This window comes from Sus scrofa, chromosome 14 (genome assembly GCF_054392235.1).
Source record: "Sus scrofa isolate SSC_HxYL_T2T_F1_AM1 chromosome 14, Sscrofa_HxYL_maternal_Yorkshire_Landrace_v2.0, whole genome shotgun sequence".
In the NCBI taxonomy this organism is placed as follows: Eukaryota; Metazoa; Chordata; class Mammalia; order Artiodactyla; family Suidae; genus Sus; species Sus scrofa.
This window is the reverse complement of record NC_139396.1, coordinates 99879323-99899897: the sequence shown is the minus strand read 5'-3', so window position 1 is coordinate 99899897 and position 20575 is coordinate 99879323. Positions and strand designations below refer to the sequence as shown.

The 20575-nt window shown below is 51.7% G+C and overlaps 2 protein-coding genes across 2 annotated transcripts; both read left to right on the top strand.

Annotated features, from left to right (window-relative positions):
* The first annotated feature begins 15 nt into the window (after positions 1–15).
* Positions 16–17604, top strand: DUSP13B (dual specificity phosphatase 13B). Its single transcript, NM_001418291.1, is given in 8 exon segments — positions 16–228; positions 1008–1225; positions 2671–2878; positions 5174–5377; positions 6422–6516; positions 10664–10837; positions 12469–12689; positions 13395–17604. Coding segments are annotated over 6 exon segments (984 nt in total). The 5' UTR covers positions 16–228; positions 1008–1225; positions 2671–2791; the 3' UTR covers positions 13598–17604.
* Positions 80–2870, top strand: DUSP13A (dual specificity phosphatase 13A). The gene is given in 3 exon segments (NM_001418236.1): positions 80–228; positions 1008–1225; positions 2671–2870. Coding segments are annotated over 3 exon segments (567 nt in total).
* Positions 17605–20575: the final 2971 nt, after the last annotated feature.

Here is a 20575-nt window from a genome sequence, read left to right as displayed (position 1 = left end):
CAATCTCCAGGAAGGAGAAATGACACTGGAGAGGCAGAGAGGAGTGACCGCAGAGACAGAGGGGTGGGTGGGCTGGCCCATGGCGGAGGCCTCGCTCCCAGAGCTGAGGGGAGATGCTGAAGCCACGCCTTGCCCCAGCATCTTGGAACTGGAGGAACTCCTGAGGGCAGGCAAGGTTTCTTCCAGCCACGTGGACGAAGTTTGGCCCAACCTTTACATAGGAGATGCGTGAGTTGTAGCTGGCCGAAGCGGTGTGGGGGAGGGGACAAGGAGAGACAGTTCTTGGGATCTTCACCAGAGATGGAGGTGGGGTGGGAAGAAAGGCAAGTACTTCTGCTCTGAACTCCCCAGGCCAGAGACTTTCTCCAGGACTCCTGTGTTGGGGGACAGTGCAGTGATCAGATGCAGCCACCAGGGGGAGCAAGGGAGCAGGAACTTTGCCTGCTTGAAGGGAGCGCTGAGGGGATTCTGGAGTCTTCTGCAACAACCAGAACAATTGGTGGTTCTAGGGGGCAAAAGACTGGGGAATTGTGATTTGGGGGTATGAGACAGGATGGGTGAGAGCACCCCTTTCCAGTCCCAGCCTTCCTCCTGCGGACACAGAGCAGGTGAGGAAGCCTGGCTGAAGGTGAATCAGAGAAGGAATCACCTCTAAATATTTGCAGATCAGAAGCAGGTATGAGGTAACAGCCGAAAGGCCGGATGTGCATGGTTGGGAATGGTGTAGGAAGGGAGGGGCAGCTGGGTCCCAAGGCTGAAGCAATCCTTTCCTTCCTGTCCTGGCCAAGGCAGGAGCATATTGCCTCAGGAAGCATGGAGGGGCCAAAGCTAAACGCACCACCAACTCTCCTACCAGAAAGCTCTTAGGGTGGGGTTGCAAGCTGTGGAGCCCATGGGTTCCTTTGGGTCCTAATGGATCCATCCCTCTAAATTAAGAGACCAGACAAAGCCTCCTTCCTGGACCTCAAGGCTCAGCCAGCATCCAGCCCCCTTCCTTCCCTCCCCAGGGCCACAGCAAATAACCGCTTTGAGCTATGGAAGCTGGGCATCACCCACGTGCTGAACGCCGCCCACGGGGGCCTCTTCTGTCAGGGTGGCCCTGACTTCTATGGCAGCAGCGTGAGCTACCTGGGAGTGCCAGCCCACGACCTCCCTGATTTCAACATCAGTGCTTACTTCTCCTCTGCAGCTGACTTCATCCACCGTGCCCTCAACACACCTGGGGGTAGGACTTGGGGGTCTGAACCCATCTCCCATCCTGCTCAGCCCTGGGGGGATGTCCACTTTCCCCTCAAACACCAGTGGCCTCCCATCCATAGTTTTTAAAAAGGCATCAGGTTCTAAAAAGTCTCTGCTCAGTGTTCCAACCCATTATCCAACAGCACTGCTTCACAGATGGGGAAACTGAGGCTTAGAGTACAAGGTCATGCCACAAGTTAGGAGCAATGGAGCCAGAAGCCACATCTCCCAAACAACAAAACACTTCTTCCTCTGCATCCCTCAGCCTTGGGAAATTGCCATCTGGTACCTAGATGTCTGGTTTCTGCCGCAAAGTGCTTTCAAATGTTTGTTTTTTCTTCTGGCCATGCCCGCAGCATGTGGAAGTTTCCAGGCCAGGGATTGAACCTGTACCACAGCAGCAACCCAAGCCACTGCAGTGACAATTACAGATCCTTAACCCGCTGTGCCACAAGGGGACTTCTGATGCTTTCAAATGGAAAAAAAAATCCTCCCTTACCTCGGGTACAACAAAGGAGCCTGAGGAAGCTGGAGCCCCTGCTTTGTGTTCATCCTAGGTGACAGCCATGCCCCTTTGCTCCCTGAGCCTGGCAAAGCCAGTTGTCCCCTCCTGGATTCCATTTCTCATCTAGGTTATGGGAAAGACAACACTTTTCAATCCAAAGCATGTTGACATTCCTATCTTTATCCATTCATTCAACAACTGTTACCTCCTCTGTGCCCGGCACTGAGCTAGACACAGGGAATTCACCCTCAGGCCAGGCAGAGCCCTGGTGGAAAGATAGTCAAGATGTAAAGTGTTTCGAGTGCTACTCAGATGAGTGGACAAATGTGGATCACAGGGCAGGGTGCTCAATTCACAGGAGCGGGGAGGTGGGGGGACTCCCATCTGCAGCAGTACTCCACGGGCCACATGCAAAAAGGGTGAGCTGATCTGTGATTCAAGCGATACCGTGAGTGGCCAGGTAGGCATATCTCAGCTGAAACCTGACAGATGAATGGTAGATGTGAGTCAGACCAAGAGAAGGGGAAGAGTCTTACAGACAGTTGAAAGAGCATGGGGTGAGGCTAGAGGCCACCAGGGAACATGACAGCTTCAAGGAACGGAGAGTCACCCAGTGTCCCTAGAGCTGAGGGTTGGGATGAGACAGCCTGAGATGAGGCTGCAAGGTCAGCAGGGGCCAGCTCATGGAGGGTCTTGGAAGCCATGTTAAGTGGTGTGGACCCCATGCCAAGGGTAGACATAATAGGTGTCGATCAGTACACCCACTTGACAGATCATGAAACTGAGACCCATAAATGCTAAATGATTTGCCTGGAGTCACAGAATACAGCCACAGCAGAGCAGGGAAAGGAATTTTGGGTGCCCACCTCAGCCCGTGGGTGGGCCGGTTGGTGGGAAAGTGTCTTTCACCAGGCTGTCTTCCCCAGCCAAGGTCCTGGTGCACTGCGTGGTGGGGGTGAGCCGCTCCGCCACTCTGGTCCTGGCCTACCTCATGCTGCGTCAGCAGCTGTCCCTGCGCCAGGCGGTGATCACCGTGAGGCAGCACCGATGGGTCTTCCCCAACCGAGGCTTCCTCCACCAGCTGTGCCAGCTGGACCAGCAGCTTCGAGGTGCAGGCCGGAGCTGAAGGGCCAGGTGAGGGTTGGGCAGGGCATGAGGGGCCGAGGCTGGGTGCAGTTAGAAGTGAGCGGTCAGGTGAGGGCTGGGCAGAGGGCAAGGGTACAATTGGAGGGAAAGGGATGGTGGAGGGCTGGCAGGGGAGATGGATGGGACAAGTTCATAGGCTGGACATCAGAGCTGCATGTGGCCAGAGAAGAGGGTTGAAGGGGGCCTGGTCCATTCCACAAGCTGCTTGGCTCCCTCACTGACCCAAGGTCACACGAGGTCTTGGCAGAGACAACTATCTGGTATGTCCGTCTCTCTCCCCCAGCCCATCCAGGTTCTTCAGACCCAAAGAGGAAGGAAACATTAAGAAGGAAAGGGCTAGAAAACATAAAATGGAAGAGGTGAGGCCCTTCAGCCTGGTCCTCCTTGGCCGAAAGCCTGTGAGGTTCACCTGACCCCTAGCAAGGCAGCAGCACAGCCACTCCTGCACCCAAGGGCTGTCTGGACTTCCCCACACCTCCACACATCCTCCCTCAGGTCTGGACCCTGACCTCAGCTCTAGGGAAAAAGTGTGGCTGCCGCTATTGCTCCAAGCTTAGTTAACTCTCATGTCAGCCCTGCTGCATCCATTGCCACTGTGGGGAAGAAGAACAGGTGCTGCCGCCACTGTCCATGACCTCATCACACAAGCCCTGCTTGATATAAAGTTCTGTTGCCATGCCATTCAGTTCCCTGCCTTGGACCCAGCATCTGAATTTCTACCTTCACCCTGACCCAGTGTGATTTCAGAGATCTGCAGAAGGATCCTCCCTAAACTCTCTTCTTTTCTGGTTCTGGGGAACCCTTTAGGACATAAAGCCTTTCCTGACATCTACCCCTGCCTCCCTCCTGTTCTGTGTTTAGTGCATTTGGAGCAACAGCAGATCGTCTTTAAACTGCACAAGTGGAACAGATCCCCAGTTCCTCCTCTCCCCAAGCCACCCCCCCTTCTGCTGGAACCTCCAGTGTCCCCAGCTGCACAGTAGAAGGAGTTGGGCTTCCCCAGCAGCAATATGACTTCTCAGGCTCCCAGCCCACAAATGGTTGCTGAAGTACTGCTACACTTTCTTTGTCGGGAAGTGTCTCTTCCTGGGGGGGGAGGGCGGTAGTGGATGTGGGGGGCCCAGATTGTGAGGAAGCTGCAGTATGCCCACTGCCTTTCTTCTCCCACACTGCCCAGGCTGGGGCTCTCTCTGGCCCCAACAGCCCATCTTCCTCACATTCACATCCCCAGTGAGGGCCATCAGATGGAAGGTTAAACCTCCAGAGCTGCTCTCCACTCCCCCTATTCCACCTCCAGCTCCTATGACCTATGCTGCTCCTTCTTTCTTCTCTCCTCAACCCTGACTTTGGCTGTACCCTCACCACCCACTGGCTTGGAGGAGGTGCCAGCTGGGAATTGGGCACTAGCCTAGGCTCTCCTGGGAGTTGGAAGAACAGCAGGTTTCTCCTCCTGCCAAGAGCTTCCCTGGGGCATGGACTGAATCTCCCCTTGCCCGCCACCCATAAGAACTGTTTTGGTCTCTGAATGTATAGCCAGCCCAACCAAGGGGGGGGGGTACTTGAGCACATGCTCAAGCTATCAGGAGGATGAGCATCTTAGGGAAGAGGATTAGGGCAGAATGAAGGGCTAGGTTTAGAGTTTGGGGGTGAGTGTACTGGAAGAACATGAGGGTTATAGCTTGAGTTGGGATTAGACCTGGGGTGATGCTGAGGGGGAAACTGTTGTGGGGAGCTCTGCAGGTGTGGGAGCTGAGAAGGGGACAGCAATGGCGTGTTCCCAGCCTGTTCCCTTTCCTCTAAACAGGTTTTGGGAACACAGCAGAACAGCAGATCTCTGATCGTGCCTAACTACCCCACTTCCTTAGCCTGGGGCCCTTAAATACCCTGACCTCAGAACTCAGCGCTTTTCCTCAGGCAGCTGGCTTTGAGGGAGTCAGCTGGGTTACAGCATTGCACAATTCCTGGGGGTGTCATCCACCAAATAGCCTGTGTAGCTGGAGCCCCCAGCGTGCAGGAAGCAATCTGCATGACTGTACACAGCAGCCCTGGGGCTGGGGACTCTGAGAGATGAGGAAGCTGTGGCGAGAGGTCATCCCTCTTCATGAACCCTGGGCCCAAACCTGCCTCCTCATCTCTCTTGGCACCTGTACCCACTTGACCTTACGCTGACACACAAAGCAGAAGCAGGTTTAGCTGGCAGCTCTTGCCTCTGCCCTGATGAGTCCCAACCAATCTGAGCCTTGGTTTATCTGCCTGTAACATGGAGTTCATCTCTTCCCCCAGAGCTGGTCCTTAGTCCCCGCCACGGGGCTCTGCTGCTTTGCCACCCTGGCTCTGGCCCTGCTTGTGCTGAGGGAGGCTCTGGCCCAGGTGGAAACTCAGAAGATGGTAAGAGCCCAGTGTGGGGTCCGCCTTAGAGCCTGCAACTCCATCCGCTTCCTCCTGTTGCCTGCGGTCCCGCTCAGCCACTGTCTCCAGTTCTCACAGGTGGGAAGGGGCTCCACTCTCAGCCCAGCCCTGAGACTCCTTGACCAGGAACCCCAAGTTCCCTCAGGGGTGGGGAGGCATGGGAGGTGAGCTGGAGGGGAGTTTAAATGTTCGTGATAGCCTTGGGCCAGCAGCTCTCCCCAGGACTCAGGGAGCTGCGGGGGGGGGGTCGTGGGGTTGGGAGGGGGGGCGGCAAGCCCTAGCTCCCTGGAGTTTAGGCTTCAGAGACCCAGTGGAGGAGTGGCTGTGGTTGTGCATATGTCTGTGTGCGTCAGTTCTCTGGGAGTGTGAGTGGGGCAGAGTATTAAGGTATCAGGATATGAGGAAAGTCTCTGGGGGCCAGGGAGTGTTCTTAATAGGCCCCAATCCAAGGTCCCTAACTGCCCCATTAGCCTTGAAAGGGACTTTAAAGACCATCTCACTGGCCTCAGGGGACAGTGATACCTGAGCCAAGAATGCCTTCTGGAAGAGGGAGGAGCCTGGCAGGCGGCAGAGTGGTTTCTGGAAACACAGCTTCAGACTGCAGGCTGGGTATGGTCCAAAGCTCTGCTCTCAACTCCCCTTATATCTTTGTCCGTTTGTCTGCCCACACTTCTCAGGCTGAGTCTTCTGGATCTTAATCCCAGGGCATTCCTGTAATCCTTGGTTCCCAACCTAGCACCCCTGGGTCCAGGCTCTCGCATGGGCAAATGCTGCCAGTTTATGTGTGATTGGGGGTAGTCTCTCCCCTGTCTTCCTCCATGGCAGATCCTTCTAGCTTTAACTTTCTGCCCATGCTCCACATCACCCCCTCAAGGCCAAGGGAGCTTTCAAAACGCTGATGCAGTCTTCCTTCTTCCCGCCTCACAGTCAACATCCACACACACACACATCCCACAGGCAGATTCCTGCCCAACTGCCTCTGCTCCCAGCAGGGCCAGGTGCCTGACTGGGCTCGGCACTGACCATGCCAGGGACCAGGGGGTGAGTGGGGAGTGGCCCGAGGAGGCCAGAAGAGGGGAGTAGCACATCATACTTTATAATTAAACTCCCATCAAAAAATAGAAACAGCATCAAGTGTGCAGAGACAGGCGGCTGGAAGCCGGGAGCACAAAGTGCCCGTCAGAGAAGACCACGGCCCAGGCCAGATACCCTTGCAGGTGGGTGAGTGCCCCTATTTCAAAGGGGGGCTGCAGAGCATGCTGGGTAAAGAGGGGTGGGACACCTGTGCCTCTGTATATGTGTGTGTGATGGGGGAGGGGAGGACTGGGTTAGACTGGGGGAGAGACTGGGTCAGAGACAGAGGCACAGACAAAGCTCAGAATGACCTGGGCTTGAATCCTGGTTCCCATGCTTATTGGCTGTGTGACCTCTCGCATATCGCCTCATCTTTCTGAGCCTCAGTTTCCTCATCTGTAAAATGGGAATGATAATATTACCTGCCTCCTCTGGGTACCGTGAGAATTCAGTGAGAAAAATGTAAGCATTTAGCTCCTTCTGATCCATAGTACATCCTTAGTAAGTGGTGAATATAATAATTCTTGCTGGACAGAGCAAAAAAAAAAAAATCAAGAAACATGAAGAGATAGAGGCCAAGCCCCACCATTCTGCAGGGAAATTACTCTCTACCCACGATATGGCTGAGGCTTGAGGGGGTGAGAGTAATAATGGTAACGATAATAATAGCAAGATGCACCATTTATTGGGCATCTACTGGGAGGCAGACCCTGCGGGAGGTGCCTGACATTTTGTGTCTCATGGAATTCTCACGGCAGCCCCACTGAGAGAACTGGCTCAGAGAAGACCACACAGTAACAGCTCCAGGCCTGAGAACTCTGCCCAGGTCTGCCCTCCTCCCAGGCTTGAACCTGAGTCCAGAGTCCAGGCCCCACCTGTTCTGTAGCCACAGTCCTGGTGGGTCTGCCTGGGGAGGAGGAGGAAGCAGAGAGAGTGAGCAGGAAGGAAGACCTGGCGGGGGAGCACCTGGAGCGTTAGCAGAGAAGGTGGTGGCGGACAGCTGCCCCCTTGCCCTGCAGAGAGGCCAGAGGCTGCGGTGCAGGGTGGGGTGTTGGGTGGCTGCGGAGGAGCCTGAGCTCCTATGAGAGCGTGGGCGGCAGAGGCCACCAGCAGAGTAGCGTAGAAGGAAGGAGAAGTATGGACAAAGGCAGAAAACAAGTGTCTGAACTTGTAAACAGCAGCAACACAAGAGCAGGAAAAGCACTGCCCACAGAGGCAGCTGCTCAGCTTAGGCAGAAGCTGTAGGAAGGAGGCAGAATGAGCACCAGAGTGAGTGGGGAGATGACCAGGCTGAACCCCCTCCCCGCTGGACATTGGCTTTAGCCTGCATTGGCCAAGGACATGCGGGAGGAAGTGTCAGGCAGGGTCCCTGGCAGTTGAGGTCTGGGGATGGCAGAAACCAGGAGGCTGCTGCAGCCACCGACACCCTTCTCTGGGTGTGCCTGGAGCTTGGAGGATGAGGTGCTGGGTGGGGGCTGTGCCTAAGCCTGACTCTGGATGACAAGGTGGGCTGGACCACCATGGAACAGATGCACAGGGAAGGGGTTCATCCATGAGTATCAGGTGTGAAGCCTAACAAGAAGTACCTTAAGTCCAAAGGAAAAGGCTCCCTTCTCCGGACCTGGGCCCAGAGCCCCTAAGAATGGAGGCGTGGGCGGTGGCCTAGCAGCGCTTGGTCCCTGACCCCTCTGCTGGGTCCTTCTCCTCCCAGAAGCCTCCGGGAGGAACTCAATTTCTCTCTCAGCTCAGCTGAAGCCTGGCTGTCTGCTCCCAGGCACCGCTGGGCTGCGAGGCACCAACTGGCCACTAGGTGGCAGCCTTACCCCATCCCAAGCTTAGAGGCCTGGGCTGGCGCCTGCCAGGCTCCCCAAAGCCCCATTTCACTCTACCTGGGGCTCCAGCAACCCCAGCTGGTAGCTCCAGACCAGTGTGGCCGTGGGACTCTCCCCACCCCAACACGCCACACTGCGCCCTACCCTGTAGTGACTGCAGACCCAGCCACTCCTCTTTCATTCTCAGATCAGGCTCTCCTGAGACAGACAAGGCCAGCATCTTCAAGATGAGAAAGATAAAACGTGGCCCAGACAGGACCAAAGATTTGCTCTTGGCCTCAGAATGAGGTGTGGCCAGGCTCTCCACCCTCCCTCTGAAGTCCTCTTCCCACCACTTCACATAGCTGCCCATCTCCGTGGGGAGTTCCAGGGCCAAGAGCCTTTAATCTCAGAGATGCCAAGCAGAGAGGGGAACCGGGGCTTTGGAAAGACTGGGATTCAGTCCCCAGTGGCCTATGTCTGCCCTCAGGCCCCACCCCCACGGGCTCCAAGGGGAGGACCTGGAATTCTAGCCACTTCACAGCGTTTGTGTTCTGGGCGGAACCTGCCCCAGCTCCCCCGTTCCGCTCACGAGCTGAATCCTGTCCCTGCACCCACTCCCCCACTCCCGGCCCCAGACCATGCCCTAGGTAGGTGGCAGGCCGTCCAGCCTGCCCTGAGAGGTCACAGTGGGGGATGAAGGGGAAAGCTGGGTCTTCACTTCCGCCCTGCCCTCCCACTGCCCGCTGGCTGAGCTTGGCCAAGCCGGTGGCCTCCTGGGTGCCCATTTCTCTTTCTGGTCCTGGCACAGCCTACCCAAGAGCAAAGAAGTTCTTCCCAGTTTGTACCTTCCCTAGTTACTGGTTGAGGGGGCCAGGAACCATTAGCCAAGAGAAACCCTCCTTCCCAGCCCAGCACCAGACCCCGGTTCTGGTGCCACTATCATCCCAGCTCTGCAAGGTCTCGGACTCCCTCGGCCAGCTGACTTCTGACACAACCCACCCCACCTGGGTGCGGCCAGACCTGCAGCACTGGCCTGAGTCATGGGGGTAAGGAGGAAAATCCCAGGGCCTAGAGGCAGATGTGTAACAGCTACCCAGCTCTCCTGTAGACAGACGGGTTCGTGACCACTTTCTGGAGTCCCCAAAGGTAGTAACTGGAAGGCTTGGGGAGGGAACTGCAGGAGCACAGAACTGGACTGAAACCCCAGCCTTGCTACTTAGCAGCTCTACAGCTGCTTTGAGTATTACTTAAAAACAATTGTCTCTGCCCTCCAGCTTCCTCCTGTGTATTATAGGGACTGACCACAAGCGGGCAGTAGGTCCCTAAGAAGCATCGGCTCATTCAGTGCAGACATGCTAGCAAATGTCAGTTCAGGGCCCAGGCCCCTCACTCCAGAGATGGGCTCTGACCCTCAAGCACCTGAAAAAGGGAAGGTGTGGGGACCTGAAGACCAGCCCTGGAAGTAGTAGAGGACAGGACTTGAGATGAGCTGCCCGGTGGTGGGAGCCTTTCTAGGTGCCCTGGAAGGGCCACAGTCATCTGCATCCCCATCTCTACAAAGTCCCAAGTGACCAGTAACTTTAGAGGTGGGGTCTGCCCTGACTAGTTGCTGCAAACAGGGAACGCCAAGAGCCCCTTGGACAAATCTCCAACATCAGGGCCCTGTGGAGAGGGCAGGAGAGAGGGCTTCTCAGCTCCACAGTGGTGACAAGGGGTGGATTCCCATATTCCCTGCAGAAAGGGGCAAGGCTTCAGGCCCTGTTGAGCTGGCTAATAACTTCATCAGAAATAACAGAGGGGAGTTCCCATTGTGGCGCAGTGGTTAACGAATCTGACTAGGAACCATGAGGTTTCGGGTTCGATCCCTGCCCTTGCTCAGTGGGTTAAGGATCCGGCGTTGCCATGAGCTGTGGTGTAGGCTGCAGGCGGGACTCAGATCCTGCGTTGCTGTGGCTCTGGCATAGGCTGGTGGCTACAGCTCCGATTGGACCCCTAGCCTGGGAACCTCCATATGCCGCGGGAGCGGCCCAAGAAATGGCAAAAAGACAAAAAAAAAAGAAAAAGAAAAAGAAAAAGAAAAAGAAATAACAGAGGCTGGGAGATCCCGCTGTGGCTCAGTGGAAACTAATCTGACTAGTATCCATGAGGATGCAGGTTCAATCACTGGCCTCACTTGGTGGGTTAAGGATCCAGCACTGCTGTGAGCTGTGGCGTAGTTTGCAGATGCGGCTTTGATCCAGAGTTGCTGTGACTGTAGTGTAGGCCAGCAGCTACAGCTCCAATTCGACCCTTAGCCTGGGAACCTCCATATGCTGAGGGTGTGGCCCTAAAAAAAAAAAGAAAAAAGGAATAACAGAGGCCCTTCTCAATCACCCCAGAGGCACTTGGGCACTGCTTTGTGCCTGGGCCTCCCTGTCAGCTGGGCCCACCTGTGGGGAGCCTGTCCCTCGCCACCACGGTGTCCACTCTGTTCCAGGATGGACTCACTGGAGAAGCAGGACCTCCGGAGGCCCAAGATCCATAGGGCAGTCCGGGTGTCCCCCTACCAGCCGCCCACACTGGCCTCGCTGCAGCGCCTGCTATGGGTCCGTCGGGCTGCCATGCTGAGCCACATCAATGAAGTCTGGCCCAACCTCTTCCTAGGGGATGCGTAAGTACCACTCGTAGTGGGGGTGGAGCCTGCAAGGGGCAGAGATGACACCGGCTTTGCCTCCTACCCTCTCTTTCCACATGTTTCTTTATACTATTGTTACCATTTATACTATTATTTACTAGTATTGCTTTGTGAGAAAAGAACACACATAGGAAAGTACACGAAGCATACGCCAAGAGTTTCCCCACCCAGATCAAGCTATAGGACCTTATCATTTGTGCCTGGTTGAACCCTTCTCATTAAAACCCTTTTCCCTATAGATAACCACTGAGTATTAACACAATCATTTCCTTGCTTTTCTTTATAGTTTTACCACTTCTGGTGTTGCCTATCTTTTCAAGTGTTACGAATAGAATTGTACTGTGTATTTAGTGCCTGGCATTATTTGCTCAAAATTGGGGGGTTAAGTATAGCTGCAGTCCATTCATTTTTTTTTTTGTTGTTGCTTATATATTATCCATTTGTGTGAATACACCACAGTTGATGCATTCTATTTGAGGGGTTTCCACTTTGGAGCTATTATGCACGGTGATCCCAGAAGCATTCTCATACATGTGTCCTGGGAACACACATGTATTTCTCTATAGCGTATATGGAGAGAGCAGGAAGTGGAAAGTCACTTTCCCCGAGAGTTTTCTTAAAACTTAGAACATATGGATCAATATATATGAATATCAATATATGAATTTTATAACTTTTCCTTAATATTTAGAAAACATGGATCAATAGCTTGTTATGGTTGCTGTTTTTATTGGCCATGCCCAAGGCATGTGGAAATTCCCAGAACAGGGATTGAGCCCATGCCACAGCAGCGACCTGCGCTACTGTAGTGACAACGCCAGATCCTTAACCTGCTGCACTGCAAGAGAACTCCCAATAGCTTGTTAACAATATGATATGTATTCCCCCCACTACACTCAGAGATAACCAGTAATAAAGTCCTCATTGACTTTTTAAAAATACATACCACATACCTACATAAATGCTTTTTCACAAATTTTTTTAACAAAAATGGTATCACCTTACAATCCCATTTTGTAATCTGCTTTATATATATATAGAAAACTTTTAAAATGGAATTGCACAACATATTTTAAAAACCCTTTTACACAATGTTTTGTTTTATTCTGCATTTTCACAGGTTCTCAATGTAGCACAAACACCTTTCCTGTTCACATGCATCTCTCTACCATGTTTTAGTGGTCAGGTAGCATTTCATTCATTGACTATGGCTATACCACCGTCAGTCTCCTATTAGAGGATCATTAGTGATTTTCTCCCACATTTTCACTATCTTAAATATCATTAGATCCAGTTTACATATGTCTGTGGGTACACTTGGGATTCTTTTAAGTTCCTAGAAGGAGACCTGCTGGGGCAAAGTAAATGTACATTTTAGAGGCTTTTGATGCGTATGTCTGAACTGCCCTCTGGAAAGGTTGGCTTGATTGAAAGGAAGTCCTGAACCTCTACTGAAGGAGCCCCTTCACCAGGGCTGGTTCACTAGTTCCAGTCCCTTCCCTTGGAGGAAGATAGCAGAGGAGGCAAGGAGGCAAGTTCCAGTGCAGCCGGAGCTGATGCCGTGAGCTCTAGCTACCTCCCAACTCCCCCTGTGCCCTCCCCTCCAGGTGCGTAGCCCGGGACAAAACCAAGCTGACCCAGCTGGGCATCACCCACATCGTGAATGTCGCTGCAGGCAAGTTTCAGGTGGACACAGGTGCCAAGTTCTACCGCGGTATGTCCTTGGAGTACTACGGCATTGAGGCTGATGACAACCCCTTCTTCGATCTCAGTGTCTACTTCCTGCCTGTTGCTCGATACATCCGAACTGCCCTCAGTGTTCCCCGAGGTCAGCTGCTGGGGAAGGCACTGGGGTGGAGGTGGGGTACAGGCGGGACTTGGGGCTATCCACCTTTCCAGCAGCATTGATTGGTGGGGGTGGGGTGGGGGGGGGTCCTTCAGCAACCCTCTCAACCCAGGGAGCAGAGAGCTACTACCATTTAGTGAGTGCCCCTTTCAGGGACACCCTGGAAACCAACAACCATAGATAAAACCAAGGTCCAATGTGGTCATCATAGTAACTGTATCCCTCAGTAAGAGGCCAGGTCTTGGGCAGGTACAGGACCTAGCAAAGGCTCTTGAGCAGGCTCCTCTAAGATGAGGCCCCAGTGCAGAGCTGCAGCAGCAGGTGAGAGGACAGAACTGAGGGGAAAGGGAGGTAGGTGGACACCCCCTGTCATCTGATGTAAACCTAAGGGACTCCAGGACTACTGACCCCCCCAATGTGCTAGAGTTGCAAAGGATGCCAGAGGAAGCACCTTGGACCAGGAGAAGGGAATCCCAGCTGTCCACCATCACCCCACTACTAACTTGCTATGTGACCATGAGCCAGTCCCTTTCCTCTCTGGGCCTCTGTTGCTCCCTGTGTCAACAGGGAGGGCAGTGTTAGGATGCCGGGATGCTGTGATGGGCGGGCTGAGGGATGGAATGGCCAGAAGCATCTCTGATTCCCTAAGAGGACAGGTAGCTGATGCTAGGTTGGGTCTCCCAACAGGCCGCGTGCTGGTACACTGTGCCATGGGGGTGAGCCGCTCTGCCACAGTTGTCCTGGCCTTCCTTATGATCTGCGAGAACATGACACTGGTGGAAGCCATCCAGACAGTGCAGGCCCACCGCGATATCTGCCCCAACTCAGGCTTCCTCCAGCAGCTCCAGGTTCTGGACAACCGACTGGGGCGGGAGACGGGGCGGCTCTGACCTGGTGGGCAGCCAGGCTTCCTGACCCTCCAGCCAGCATGGCCCACCCAGCCAGCCTGGCTCTGGGGACCACAGGTTTTGCTGCTGCCAGTGAGCTTGTGATGTAAATAGCAAGTCGGGGATTAGCTGAGGCAGAGGCAGGGAGAACTGGGTGGTGACCTTCAGCAGGTAGATTCCCCTGACCCAATCCAAAGATTCTTTACGCAAAAGAGAGTTCAGTCTGTCTCTATAATAAAAGGTTCATCATATAAAGACAGGTGATATGGTGGTTTGTGGGGTAGTGGCTCACTCCCAGGATGATCATGAGGTTCCAGAAGGCTTGCCAACTCAGGGTGGCAGCCCAGAGTCTGAGTCCATTGTATGAATAAAGACCAAAGTTCAATGTGTCACCAATCCCCCCACCCCCCACCTTATCAAAAACCATCTACCTACCTAGAGACAAATGAAAATGAAAACACAATGATCCAAAACCTCTGGGATGCAGCTAAAGCAGTTTTAAGAGGGAAGTATATAGCAATACAAGCTTACCTCAGAAAACACGAAAAATCTCAAATAAACCATCTAACTTTATACCTAAACAACTAGAGAATGAAGAACAAACAAAATCCAAACTTAGTAGAAGGAAAGAAATCAAAAAGATCAGGGAAGAAATACATGAAACAGAATTTAAGTAAACATTAGAAAAGATCAATGAAACTAAAAGCTGATTCTTTGAAAAGATAAAAACCCACTATGAAAAATCTGCTGTGCACAAATATCCTGCATCATCAGTCTACTCATTTTCACTCAGCTTGCAAAAAGACTGACGAAAATTATAGAAACCTTATAGAAGTATTAAAAAAGAGGATCAAGGTTGGGGAAGAGACATGTCAGAAGTCCTGGCAAAGGGCAGTTATGTGATGGGGCAACATTTGGCTCTGAGTTTCATGCTTCTTGCCAAATTAATTAAAACAATATAAAAAGCCCCAGGTCCTTCACCTGTACATGAGTATGTGTGAGGATTATAGGGCTGGCTTTCCTTCTACCTCTCTGGCTGTTCCTATTTAACCCTGTCTGGCCCTTAAATGTCAAGGTTTCTGAGAGTGGTGGCCTCTGCTCTTTCTCTCCCTCAGGGTCTTGCTCTCACAGTCTCAGTTTGCATCTATAGGCTGAGGACTCTGAGATCCCTGATTCTCTCTTCTGAGCTCAAAACCTCTCTATCCTGCTGGCCACCTTCATGTGAATATTGCACTTGAACTTCAAACTGCACTTTTGATCAACTCCCATCCAGACCCACTCTTCTTCCTAGCTCCCCATTTGAATGAAGTGTTCTGACAGGTATTGTTGCCCAAGTCAGTGATGGGCATCACCCTGGACTCCTGCCTCCCTTCCAACTAGCCTACCAATTCCACTGGCTAAATAGGGCTCGGATCTGCTTGCTTAGCTTCATCTTTGCTGACTATCCAAGTTCAAACCATCCCACCTCTCACCTGGATTCTTGCTCAGGCCCCTGATGGTCTCTTTGCCTCTATCCTTGCCCCTCCAATCTCCACATAGGCCCCATCCTACTCAGATGAAAATCTGATCATGTCACTCTTCCACTTACGACCCCTGAAGGACAGACACCTTAACAAAACACAAGGAGGCTTCAGTTTCTGAGACCTTCTCATGTCTCCAGACATCGCTCTTGTGATTCTGTTCCTCTACATACTGCGTAATGAAGACATGGTAAATCCGCTGGCAGTTCCCAGAATGTTCCACTCTCTGGCTTCTTGGTGCCTTGCACGTGCTGGAGGTTGCACCACATGAATGCACATCTTCACCCATCATCACTGGGGTATCTTTGAGGTCTCAGTTTAGCCATCACTTCTGGGGATTTCCCTGGACCCTGAAAGCCTGAGTGAGGTGCTCTTTCTCAAGCTACCACAATATCCACCTGTCACTCTGAATGGCAATTGCCTGGTGCCTTTTCATTCTCTTCTACCTGACTGTCTCTCACCAGGTTTTCCCTGGGCTCAAAGTCCCCATGACTTCCACACCTTCTGCCTATGACCTTGCCCTCAGGTACAGTTCTGTGATATGGGGCCCTCTCTGCAGTGGCCACCAAAGGGAGTAGATCCCAGCTGGCCCCAGGACTTGGCCCACCTCAGAGGGCACCTCCTCTCCTCCCAACTCCACCCGCACATGTTTCACCATTTGGCAACCTCTGACCCCCTCTTCCCTCCCCACCCAGGTTTTCTGGGGACAGCCCTGCCCTCTTCTGGGGGCTTAAGGGGCCTTTGCCCTTCTCCACCATCTGCTCTGTTTCCGGAGGGCAAGTGCTTTTCCTTCGTAGCAAATCAAAAAAGGGGCCTCCCTCTGACCAAACCAGCCTTTTGAGCAGAAGCACTCCCAGGCACAGAGTTTGGTTAAGGAAAAGGCACCCCTTCCTCCCAAGCAGAGGTAGCCCCAGATCATGGTGTCCAACTCAGCGAGCTGAGCACAGGCTGGGTTTTAGGCCCCGCTCACCCCTGCAATTCATAAACCTCACCAGCATATACAGCTTTGTCTGAACTGTAGGGATTGACAGGCTCATTTTAGAGATGAACCAGTTGATGCTCAGAGAAGCTAAAGCAAGGCTGGATGTTGCCTCTTAGATCCAGGATTTCTGGCTCTGGCCTTAAAGGGCAGGTACCACCCAGCATCTCTTCTGCTCTCCCCGCTTCAGCACTTGGTTCTAACCCTGGCTGGCTGTTATTGCCTCAAGTGTTCTCTAGGCCTTTTCTAAAGGGTAAACATACCTCCTAGCTGGAGGATGGCAGAGGGGCTGGTGCTGCTGTACCCAACCAGGCAGGGCCCTTCTCCAGCCCCAGGGGATAGAAAATGTCTCAGTTCATCCTTGATTAGTGGGGCCTCTAATTCTCCAGAGCAGACAAATCTAGTCGCCACTCAGTAGCCTAGCCTGCCCATGCCCCGCTCCCTCGGATCCCCCGCTTCAGCCTGACAACTCAGCCCTCGTTGCTATTTCTTGCCCGTGCATGGTCAGCAGGATCCAAAATAGTGGCTCCAAAAGCTAGACTCTAAATCAACATCCGGGTCTATGAGTGTGGGCAGCCTGTCCCTGCGGGCTGGGGTGGAGTGCCCAGATCCTGGGGCAGAGCCGCACCCTGGGCCTGGGGTTTCAGCAGGATATCTTGTTGTGGTTCTGAGGGTTGGGCTCAGCATCTGGGGCTATAGGGGGAAGTGGAAAGGAAGCCCTCAGAAGACAGGGAAAACCAAACATTCCCCAGAGCACCCAAGGAAACAGAGGTTGAGCTCCAGAGGCACCTGAACCAAGAAGCCACCCTGCCTGCCACACTTGCCCCAGAGAGTATGTGATGATGCATCTGCTCCTCCTGTTCTATATAGCAGCCTTGTGAAAAGAGTAGGGTGTTGTTCAAAGCATGATTTTGGAGCCAGATGACCAAGTTCAAATTCTACATCTGCTCCTTACGAAGTGTGTGAACTCAGTTAACCTCATCATACTTCAGTTTTCCCCACCGGTAACATGGGAGTAATAACAGCCAACACATAGGACTGTTATAAGGACTAAGTGGGGCATATAGAAAGGGCTTCGTACAACATGTGACGAGTTCTCAAAAATGAGAGCTGTGACTACTTTCACGGTACACAGTACAAGGACCTCTGGCATCGCCGGCCGCACAGAACCCCAGGTCTTTGACTAAAAGTTGGCAGCGCTCTCAGTGCACTGAATGAATGAACGACTGATTAGAAAGGAGCTGACGTAAACACAGTGTGGTATCCCAGATGGATCTGGGATTAACAAAGGACACAGAATAACTGATGAAATCTGGAAAAAGTCTGTGGTTTAGTTAATAGTGTTACATCAATTTTAGTGTCTTTGATAAGTTAACTATACTGTGATTATATAAGAAGTTAACATTAGAGAATGTCGGGTGAAGAGCATCTAAGAAATGTCTCTTCGATCTTTCTAACTTTTCTGTAAATCTAAAATTACTTCAAAATAAAGTTTCAAAATTTGTTGACAATTACTGACTGCTTTGCATATGCCAGGCACTGTGCTAAGTGCTTTAGATATATCCTACATCTTCTCATTTCACTTTCATTGTGATGTTTTATTTCTTTAGAAAAAACACAAATCAAATATGTGTGTGTTTGTTAAGGTGTGACCACACTGAGTTGTGGGAATACAGGTGTCAGGAGCTGGGTTTTGTTTTTTTGTTTGTTTGTTTTTTTTTTTTTTGTATTCTTAAGATATTTCCCAATTTAAAAAATCAAAAATAAATTGACTAACTTTTAAAATTAGAAACATCCTAGTCTCTATAGCTAGGTTGTAAAATCCATTAGCAAATGGGTTTTAGGAAATATCCTGAATTTAAACGGTGCCATTATTATTGGTGTTTGGCCTAAAATACTGCAAATTCACATGTTATTCTTTTAAGACCATCAAGAGGCTTTATTATGGATAATCTTGCTTCAAGAAGAAAGTAATGATAACCGCTTTATAGTGTTTAGACCAAATAACTGTGATCAAAGAGAAGCTAAGCCAGTAAGTCAAACCTTGTACAATACAGGTTTGAACTGTACAGGTTCATTTAAACCCAGATTGTTTTCCATGGTAAATTCTATAGTACCACACAATCCACAGTTGGTTAAATCCACCCACATGCATCACTGATACAGACCCAGAGGAACCATGGATATGGAGGAAACATGTATAGGGAGAGTGAACTATAAGTCATACATGTAAATTTTCAACTCCGTAGGAGGGTCTGTGGCCCCAATCCCCTCGTTCCTCAAAGGTCAACTGTACATTTCATTTAATCCTCACATCCTTAAGGGGTAAGTCCTATTATAAACCCATTTTACAAAAACAAAGGTGCACAGAAGTTAAGCCAGAGAGCAGCTCACTTTAATTGAGAGCTTATGTGCCCAGGCATTAGTCAGGTTAGTGGCTCTGACAACCTTTTATTTCCCTCTTACAACTCAAGTTGATGGGTGGAAGAGGGAGCAAGCATGGAGGATATAGAGGCCAGATATATCACTTCCCCTCTAGTTCCCATGACCTCAGCTCAGTCACATGGCCACACCTAGCTGCAGAGGCAGCTGGGAAATGTAGTCTAGCGGGGTGCCCAGGATGAAAAGGAAACTAAAAATATTGATGATGGTGAGTAGATGTGTCCAGAGCAGGCTTTGCTATGAGATATAATCACTTAATTTTCATAAGCCATAGTGGTAGATGCCATAATTAATATTCCCATCTTAACAGATGTGAAAACTGAGGTTCAAAGGGAGTTTAAGTAAACTTTCTCAAGGCCACTTAGCTAGCAGCAGTAGAACCATACGGCAAACTCAGTCAGCAAGCCTGTTTTTTTTTTTTAATGCTTCCTGAGCCTTCATTTTGAGTTGTTTTTTAGTGACTTATTTGCCGATAGAATTTGGGGAGGAAGTGGCATTCTGGGACTTCCGAGGCTGGGTCATAACATGCCTTGCAAACTTCAGTCTGGGTCTCTTAGAACACTCTCTATGGGAGCCCCAAGCCACAATGCAGAAGTCTGACTCCCCCAAGACCAGCAAGCCAGGGAAGCCATGTGTAGGTGAACTGGTTGACAGGCCGTGCTGAGTCCAGCCTTCTGGCTTCCCTGCCAAGACCTTTGGCATGAGAGTAGTCTCTTCTTGGATCCTCCATACCAGCACACCTGCCAGCTGAATACCACTTGGAATAGGTGTCAACACCACATGGAACAGAACGGTCCACTTGAACCTATCTGAATTAAGGACCCACAATGGGAGTTCCCGTCGTGGCTCAGTGGTTAACGAATGTGACTAGGAACCATGAGGTTGTGGGTTCGATCCCTGGCCTTGCTCAGTGGGTTAAGGATCCAGCGTTGCTGTGAGCTGTGGTGTAGGCCACAAACGCGGCTTGGATCCCACATTGTTGTGACTCTGACGGAGGCCAGCAGCTCCAGTTCCAATTAGACCCCTAGCCTGGGAACCTCCATATGTTGTGGGAGCAGCCCCAGAAAAGACAAAAAAACAAAAAAAAACACAACATCATGAGATAAAAGACAACGCTCTTGTTTTAAGTCACTAACATTTAGGGTAGTTTGTTATATATCAATAGATAACAGCAGCAGGTCCAGGTCTGACCCAAAGTCCCAGGGCAATGCCAGCAGCATTTGGAAGTTCCCAGGCTAGGGGTTGAAACAAGAGGTGAAGCTGTTGGCCTATACCACAGCCACAGCAATGCAGGATCCAAGCTGCATTTGCGACCTACACCACAGCTCATAGTAACACCAGATCTTAACCCACAGAAAGAGTCCAGGAAGCAAACCTGCATCTTCATGGATGCTAGTCAGGTTCGTAACCCAGTGAGCCACAATGGGAACTCCCCAAAGTCCTAGTTTTTAACCACTAAATCAGGCTCTGCAGGAATAGGTAAATGAGAAAAGGCCAGAGGAGCCACCACATCGAGCCAGCACAGTGCCAAGTACATGAAGATGTCCTACAGCTACAAAAGAGTACAGATGACAATAGATCCCTTGCTTATACCTGCCCAGAGCCCCACTCTAAACCAGAAGATGGTTAGAGGTCCGAGGAGAATGTTGGTGGCAAAGGGTTTAGGGTGGGCAAAGTGGGGAGGCTGCCAGGAATGAAACAACCCCTCCTTTCCCAATCTCTGTTCTAAGCTCTGGCTGCCCTGCCTTCCAGGCCAACAGATTCCCACGGAGCAGCCCAAGACTTCCTGGCCACCAGGAGGCCCCTGTGGATCTGCTGGCCTTGGGCTCTCAGCCTGGCCTTGACACCTGCCTCTTCCATTTCCTCCCTCACCGGGGCTGGGGAGGGGAGCTGCTGCAATAACAACCCTGCAGCCACTGGGGCCTGGGGGAAAGCTGGTTTGAGGAAAGCTCAAAGGAAAAGACTCTGCCCCAGCCCTACCTACCTAGGTCCCTTCCTCCTTGGCAGGCAGAAGGAACCAGTGACTGGTGTTCTCCCCTT